Here is an 8,742-nt window from a genome sequence, read left to right as displayed (position 1 = left end):
GGGCTCAATTCGATCTTCTCTACAATTACTTGCCACTCTAAATTTATTCTTTAAGCTTACCACACATGAGAAGGTAAACTATTTCTTGGAGCTAGCAGAATTAAAAGTTAAGATTATAAATTAGAAAATTCAAAGCACAAAAAATATCAGAGCCATAACTAGCTTATATCAAGTCTACTACTGCTTACAGTTTTTGAAACTGCACAAGAAAGCTATTAAAAGACAGGAGTCTATTTTCGCTTTTGTTTCCTTTGCCTTTGGAGACGTATCTTGAAAGAAGTTGCTGTGGCTGATATCGAAGAGATTACTGCCTATGTTCTCCTCTAAGATTCTGATAGATTCCTGTCTCACGTTGAGGTCTTTTATCCATTTTGAGTTGATCTTTGTGTACGGTGTAAGAGAATGGTCGAGTTTCATTCTTCTACATATAGCTGTCCAGTTTTCCCAGCACCATTTATTGAAGAGACTGTCTTTTTTCCACTGTATATTTTTTCCTGTTTTGTCGAAGATTAATTGACCATAGAGTTGAGGGTCCATATCAGGGCTCTCTACTCTATTCCACTGGTCTATGTGTCTGTTTTTATGCCAGTACCATGCTGTCTTGGTGATCACAGCTTTGTAATAAAGCTTGAAATCAGGTAAGGTGATGCCGCCAGCTTTATTTTTGTTTTTCAACGTTTCCTTAGCGATTCGGGGTCTCTTCTGATTCCATACAAATTTTTGGATTATTTGCTCCAGCTCTTTGAAGAATGCCGGTGGAATTTTGATCGGAATGGCATTAAAAGTATAGATTGCTCTAGGCAGTATAGACATTTTAACGATGTTTATTCTTCCGATCCAAGAGCATGGAATGGTCTTCCATCTTTAGGGATTTGGGGGCGCCTGGGTGGCTCAGTAGTTTAAAGCCTCTGCCTTCGGCTCAAGTCATGATCCCACGGTCCTGGGATCAAGCCCCGCATCGGGCTCTCTGCTCCTTGGGGAGCCTGCTTCCTCCTCTCTCTCTGCCTGCCTCTCTGTCTACTTGTAATCTCTGTCTGTCAAATAGATAAATAAAATCTTAAAAAAAAAAAAGACAGGGATCTTGTGTGTATGGTGGGGGTAGGGTGGGTACACACTCCACTGGAAAGAAATTCTGATCATTTTTTTTCCTCTTTCCTTTACAGAGTCCATTTTCATAGTCTTTCCTATTTTGTCTCCTCTATAATTTTTTGCAATCATTAGGCAAATCACTCATTGCTTTATGATCATTTCAGCCCCACCATGGATAACTGAAACATTTTATTGATGCAATTTTGTTCCTTTATTAATTAGCAAACATTTATTAAGCACTTTCATATGTCAGTTATTGTTCAAGCAGTATAAACACAAGTTACCTAGCCATGATCTATTCTGAAGGCAACAATATCTTTTTTTAATCATAAATTACATTAAGATGCAAAATGTTCTACCACATTTAAATGGGAAAATTGCAAATTTAGTTGTTTCTCAACTTTTTCTTTCAAATAGCTTATTTGTGAGAGACAATCTTCACTACATGCCCTATGATTCGCCTCACTCAGAAATTTTTTAAAGATTATTAAACACCTACTGTGCACTATATGTTAAGGCTTTTAGAGGTGAAGACAGGCAAGTTTCATGCTTTATGAAGTTGACATTTTAGTGTTAAATTCTTTGATAAGCAGTTAAGCTATATAATTTAGGAACCTAGAATTAAAATTTAAATTTAGAAACTTATTGAGAAAGTTTATGTTATTTAGAAACTTATTGAACACTAATACTAAAAATGTATAATGTTTATATGTATTTCTCTTTTTTAGATGCAATTGGCTAGTTATCAGTAAAGAACTACTATTTTTTCTAAAAAAAAAAAACCAGCTCATTTACTGAATATGAAACAGATAATAATACTAACACAGGAAAATATGTTGAATCCATTGCTTTAGGTTGGGTTTTTATGTCCAGATAAAAAGAGCTAAGTACTGAGTAACACATTACTTAAAAAATCAAAGGTTATCTTCCAGTCAGTGTATAATTTTTTTCTGCAAAATTGCAACCCAAACCTAAGTTTTAATTTCAACACATTAAATTATTTTCAGTAAGACTAAGAAGCACTACAAAATAAAATATCTAGTCTAAAATACTATAAAATATTTTAGTTCCAAAATCAAGAACTTAATATAAAGTAAAGAAATATTTATCAAAATAGTCCCTTTGCAAAGTGTTTGGGGTCTCAAGAAACAGATAAAAGAACACTTCCACTTTTAGAATCAGCATTTGTCAGTAGGTTCTACAGAGGCATGAGGAAATAAATACAGATATGAAAACCCAAATTCAAAGCAATGAGATCCCAGACACAATCAGACCGAATTGATCTTTCCACCCAGGTAGCATAGTTGAGCTAGTATTATTACACATTGTTAGTGGGTCGGGGACATCGGTTTAAAGACACATGTCAGCATTTGAATTGTATTTCAAGGCTAGAAGAAACCTTGATTCATCCAGTTAAACTCCTTTACGGTTCAAGTAAAACTGAGATCCAAAGTAAATTACGGTTCAAGTAAAACTGAGATCCAAAGTAAAATTATCCCAAAGTGACATAATTGGCAATTGGCAACACTGGCCACCAGAAGTAAAGTTCTCTCAAACTTAATGTACCAATAGACTCGCTGGGCATTAAAAAACAAAAACAAGCAAAAGCAAAAGCAAAAGCAAAATAAAACAAAACACCTGAGGTACTGAAAGATTCAGGTCTCTGTGGTCCATCTCCAGATATTCTGGCTGGATAGAGTTGGGATATGCCCAGGATTTATTGTTGATGATGATACAGCTGGTCTGAGAATCACCCATGAACACATACTATGCAAGTCCTCTGAGATCTAACTACTTCCAAAGTAAAATGATAAGGTGGTGTGAAAATTTCAAAGCATAGCTTTAAAGATGCTGTATTTTTTCCTACTGTTTCTCAGATAGTCATGCATTTGTATAAAATGTACAGCCAACAGAAATCAAAGTCTGTTGACTATCAGACATAACTTAGATTATCACAGTGAACTCTGTGATGCGTTGGAAATCTGAGACTGATCATTTTTTTCATGCCACAAGATTATCCAGTTAATGTGTTTCTAAGACAATGGAGAGGAATATTTGAAACTGTAAAATTTTCTAACCCCTAGACTTTTTTAAACATAACTAAAATTCTCACTTTTGTTGAGGATTTGCTATTTAATAATATATTCCATTATTCTTTCACTGAGTATTTATTGAATATCTACCAGCCAAACCTTCAGTTAACATCAGTTGCATCTCATGTATCTACAAAATATCTACAAAAAAGTGACAATTAATTGGAAGATGATATTGAAAGTTGTAGGAGTCAGGTGAGGACTTATATTACCTTCCATGGCAGTATTTATGATTACAATAAAATACACAGAGGTGCTTCAATATTATATTATGAACTTCAATCTTTATAACTATTTTAATGAGCTCTTGAATTAAAGGAAATTACATGGGTAAAACACAACAATACTTAGAATTATAGTTTACTGAAACAGAAAATGACTTTTGTAGGTTAAATTTATATTAAATCAACAAATTCAATTCTAATAAGAGGCTTGTGTTTTATATTGAGTGATATGTATTCCTTTAGGAATTTTCTATGGCCAATAACAAAAGCGTATATGAAGCTTGAGTAAATCAGTTCCCAATTTTAATTAATGTTGATGAAAGGTGACAGATTATTGACTTTAACTGAATTGAGAGTATGGGATTATCATCTATAAATCAAAGATGACCCCAGAAGATTATGCTTTTGGATATGCATTAATACGCTGTCATTTCAAGTTATTTTGATTTATTTGTTCAAAAATCAAAAAACATCTTGTTCCAAAAAAGATTTAAGGCTGTCAATTCAAATTAAGGTTTACTTTTCAAACTTTTTCAGATGAAATGAAATTTCTATCAACAGATTCTCAGTTGACAGGTTTTGTCCATGGTTTCACTTTATTTTCTGGAGGGCACTACAAAGGATTCCAACTTCACCTACAAAGAAAAAAAAATGGGCCACTCATATCATGAGAAAACACACTTTAAGTTTCTACAATGTGTAACACATTAAGGGATCAATGGGATGTATAGATATGCTGGGTACGATCCCAACCTTTAAGGAGCTTACAGATTAGTTATGGTGATATGATTTGGGCAGTTATAGCATAGGGACTTACAAGTTTTAATGTAATTACCTTCCTTTTTCCATGGAAGGAGTTAACAATTTTCTCTCTTTTTTTTTTAGAGGACCATCTATAGATATTTGTAAGGACTTAAGCTATGAAACCTAAAAGTGTAGTTCACAAGAACCCCCTGTGTCAGAATCACATAAAGCCTTATTACAAATACAAACTCCCAAGACTTATCACAATTTTAGTAAATTTAGTCTGGGACTATGAGTCAGGATTGTTAATTTTTAATTAGCTCTCCAAATGATTCTGATGTACACTAGGTTTGAGAATGCATGGTCTAAGCAGATAAATCAGCCTAGATTGCTAGACCATTGGACTACAATGGAGCCACTCCCATTCATTCATAGACCAAGGGTCCACAGGAACAAATATACTTCAAAGAAGTGGAAGGAGCCCTGGAGATGGACAAGCAATTTCAGTGGAGTATTAGAGAGATACTTCAACTTCAAGTTCCTAGAGGGGAGTTTGAAGCACTGGAAAGGGAATCCAGTGAGAAGCAATGTAACACTCTGCTTTTTTTATGAGTAACTATTATAATATCCTGGAAGAGTGGTAGTCCCATGGATGAGCCACTAGATGGCCAATAAAGTAGCTAGAACCTGTCTTATAGGGGCTGAAATTCCAGGCACAGCAATATCCATTGTGCACTTAGAGGCGAGAAAGTATAGAGGCAAAGGAGAAAGAGGAACAGGACAGTGAGGAGACAGAGTGGAGAGCTGGTGTGGTGCTGGGAGTAGCATGGAATCTAGGAAAGTCAAAGAAGAAAAGACCCTCAAAGCAATTCTGACCTTTTTGCCAAGTTTTTCTCCCTTGACAAACAAATGGCTTACCTGGAGATGCTTTTCTCCTTAATTCAATATTTGATAAATTTCCTATTGTTCCTATGGTGAGGGTAAGAAAAATCTAACTCTCTATTTCTGGTAAAGAGAGTGGCCTCCTGGGGTGTGAGTTACTTACTGTTGATGGAGTCGGCCAAAATCTTAAGCTGCTGCGTATTGTCCAAGACCTCAATCCTTTGAGTGTATGGGTCATAACGAACTGAGAATGGCCGTGGGATTGTAGCAGCAAAGTTCCTGAAACCAAATCCACAGAGCTTAGTAAAGGGCATAATTCAGGGGGAAATAATTCTAAAAAAGATTTCTCAGGGGAATTTCACTTCAATCTCACTAGAACAAGGGTTTTAGAAACCAGGCTGAAAAGAGAAATGGAATTTTAGTGAGATCCTCTTGGGTAGACTTTGTGTGCTGTGTATGTGTCTAGGTGTATATACAAACACACTTTGGCACTTATTTATTTAGTTACCTACCTCCAAAAAAAGAGATATCAAAATAAAAGCACAGAAGACATTAAAGCCAAAATTCTTACCATTAAATAAAACCCCCAAAAGCAAGTAAATCTAAACAAAGAATGCTATAGAAAGAAATAAGCTCTGAGATGTTTGGAAATCAATGCAAGGAGGGAAACATAGCTCTCAAGAATGGAAGAAAACACTATAAATGAAATTTAACATGAATTGAGTGCCATTTATGTACCAAGAACTCTGTGAAGTCCTAATTGTGCTATTCTCTTTACGACTATCATCCCTAATTTAATCTTCATACAAATCGTAGAAGAAGGTACTATTACTATTCTTATTTTACTGATGAGAAAACTGAAGCTTGAGGAGATTCAATGACTACCAAGTCATACTAGCAATAAATTGTGCAACTGAAAATGGACCCAGGTAGTCCGACTCTGGCCTGTGCTCTTCACTTATTTGCTTTCTTGATGCATTCATTACATCTGGGTCTTGGAGGAATGTACCAGGAGGTCCTTATGAGGGACATCAAGCAATACAACTAATAAGATACCCCCAAATATCCTATAAAATGCAATGGCATCAGAAATGCTATTTCTAATTTGGCTTCCAGTAAGAGTCAAAGCTGCCATACTGAGAAGACAACTGTAAGGGAAACTAGTGGGCTCTCTCCATGTTTGCCAAGAGTGGTGGATCATAGTGGCTGGAAACCCAAGTTCTAGAACCAGACACTCGGCTCAAACCTTGCTTCTGCCAGTGACAGCCCTTATGGGCTGCACCTTGGTGTCCTCATTCTTCTATAAATGTGGAACAAGAACAGTACTACCTGAGAGGGTCATGGCAAGTGCTCTTACAGTATAGAGTAAATCCTACACGAGTGTTAGCTGTTCTTTCATTAGTGACTGGGACTCCAGAAGAACAAATGGTTAAGTATGTCTCTTTACCGCTGCGTCTCTGAAAAGAGCTTTCTCAACCCCACGGGTGACATGAAGCTTGTAATGCATGTCTGTGATTTGGCCCGCTCTGAGCCTCTTCCCTCTTATTCCCACAGTTTGCCTCATCTTTACTTTGGAAAATCTGCCTCTATGCCGTTAGAAGTGCTTCACCTAGGCAGTCAGTCTCAGGGCCCACCTCTCCTCCAGACAGGGAGGGGGCACATGATCACACTCAGCGTGTTTCTTTCTATCTAGAACTTGAATTTTGAAACTGAAAATGGTTAAAAGTGGTTTCTCTTAGCTGGGAGACTTTGAGAGAATACCCTCCTTTTCTGAGCCCTGTTTTTTGGCATTCCCTTCAACTCTGTGAGTTAACCACTCAGCAGGATAGGATTTTTGTGAGTCTCCTCTGGGCTGTGGGCACTGACAGAGTGGGTGGGATTTCTAAGGCCCAAGAAATCTAGGTTCTAGCAAGCTCTTCTCTGTTGGTCTGGGACTGATCACTTCCTGAGTTAGAAAGTCATCACCAGGAGGCCCCACTTAAATGTGACCCTGGTTTGGCAGAGAGGTTATGAGTATTGTCTCTGAGCCCCACTTCCTGGGTCCAAACCATGGGTCAGCCCCTTACCAGCTTTATAACCCTGGGTGAGTCTCTTACCCCGTCTATGCTTCTGAACCCCACCTGCAAACTTCATAGTCTTATCTGAAGAGTAAATGAATCAATACATGAAAAACACTTGGAACAGTGTTTAGTACATAGTAGGTGTTAGGTATTTAACTTGCTGCTGCTGCTGATTCTTCTTCTTCTTCTTATTATTATTATTATTACCCAGGTGGGGTAATCACAAAACCACTCAAACACATAACCCCAAAAGGGTCTCAGAAATGGCAGAAAGGAACCCTTAGGGGCTAGAGGTAGGCTATGCTCCCAGCAGGGGATGGAGATTTAGGAAATAATTAGAAACGAATAACTGAAATAATTTGAAGGCCCTGGAGAGATAGGAGGAAAGGAGACATCTTGGGCCAAACCATGTGGACTTATGAACAAAAATTTTACCTTCCATCACCTAAGCCCAATGCAGGGGAAGCTGGCATACTTAGCTTTATGGGATCCCAGAAACCTGTATATCTATGTCTATCATCCCTCATGGATAAGATATAAAACAAAAGAAACACCGGCTATCAGGATAGTCATGTCTAGGTAGAACCTCTGCCTGGCCTGTCTCTTGCTGGGAGGAGAGTCACTCGAGCAGATTATAGATAGGGCTGTCAGCTGAGAGGGCTGAGAATCTGAGCCTTGCTAGCTTTCCATCTTTATCAGCCTTTTGCTAGACTGCCTCTGCGATTGATGTGTTTGCCTATTAACTTATTGCATGATCATTATGTATCAGGCACTGTTCCAAAGACTAAGGAAAGAACATGAAAACAGAAAGGACAATAATTCCTACCCAAATGAATCTTAAACCATGTAATATATCTAACATTAGCAGGTGCTAAGGGGAAAAATATACTGCAGAAGAGGGCAAGGAGTGTGGGGATGGGGATGGGTAGGGATTATAAATAAGTCAGTTAGAGAAAGACACACTGAGAAGGTTAAATGAGAGTGAAGATTTGAAGGAGTTGAGGGGGTGAATTATGCAGGTATTGGAACAATAAAGTGACTCCCCCAGGTTAGAAGAATCCTAGGAGTGATTTGTTGGGGGCCTTCTTGGCTACTCTGTATATAGGGGAGTTCAGTGCCTGGACTGAGTGGCTGCATTAAAACAAGGATCCAGTGGCAGAATTGTCTGCATAGGCCAACATGTCCAGATAATAATCTGTGAAATGGTGTCCCACTAAGGAACCCCTCCCAAATAGAAAGTGAAAAGGAACACGGGTGGGGAGGAGCTGACTGCTGCACACTCTTACTATAAGCATTGGAGTCCACTCTCCTGGACAACCACCCACAGATCAATGGCACCAGACAAAATCAGGAGACCCCAAGTTCTTCTGACCCACCTTGGTCACCACCTCACCTCACTTTCTCCTTTGCATCATTAAAACTCTCAGCCACATAATAGAGGGGCTGGAACTCTGTGACAGTGTACTCCTGGGTGGCTGTCTTCTCCAACTCCAGGGGGAGGAGTTTGGGCTTGCCAGACAAGCAGTACTGCAGGTAGAAAGGGGAAAGTTTTCACAGGTAAGTCTGGGTCAGTTGTTCCTGTTGCCTCCGTTGGCTATTTGTGTACCTTCTCCTATCGCATCCTGACTCCTTCCACACCCCTCACCAAAT

The 8,742-nt window shown here is 38.3% G+C and overlaps 1 protein-coding gene across 1 annotated transcript in view; it reads right to left on the bottom strand.

Moving 5' to 3' along the window:
- Positions 1-1,276: 1,276 nt before the first annotated feature.
- PAH (phenylalanine hydroxylase) overlaps positions 1,277-8,742 on the bottom strand; it is a 74,565-nt gene continuing 67,099 nt past the window's right edge. Inside the window, exons 11-13 of the mRNA XM_044226764.1 lie at positions 8,486-8,619; positions 5,196-5,311; positions 1,277-4,041 (exon numbers count right to left, since the gene is read on the bottom strand). Of these exons, the coding sequence (XP_044082699.1) occupies positions 3,998-4,041; positions 5,196-5,311; positions 8,486-8,619 (294 nt within the window). The 3' untranslated portion in view covers positions 1,277-3,997. The remainder of the gene's footprint in view (positions 4,042-5,195; positions 5,312-8,485; positions 8,620-8,742) is intronic.

The sequence above is a fragment of the Neovison vison genome, chromosome 12 (assembly GCF_020171115.1).
Source record: "Neovison vison isolate M4711 chromosome 12, ASM_NN_V1, whole genome shotgun sequence".
Lineage (NCBI taxonomy): Eukaryota > Metazoa > Chordata > Mammalia > Carnivora > Mustelidae > Neogale > Neogale vison.
This window is presented reverse-complemented; position numbering and strand designations above follow the sequence as displayed.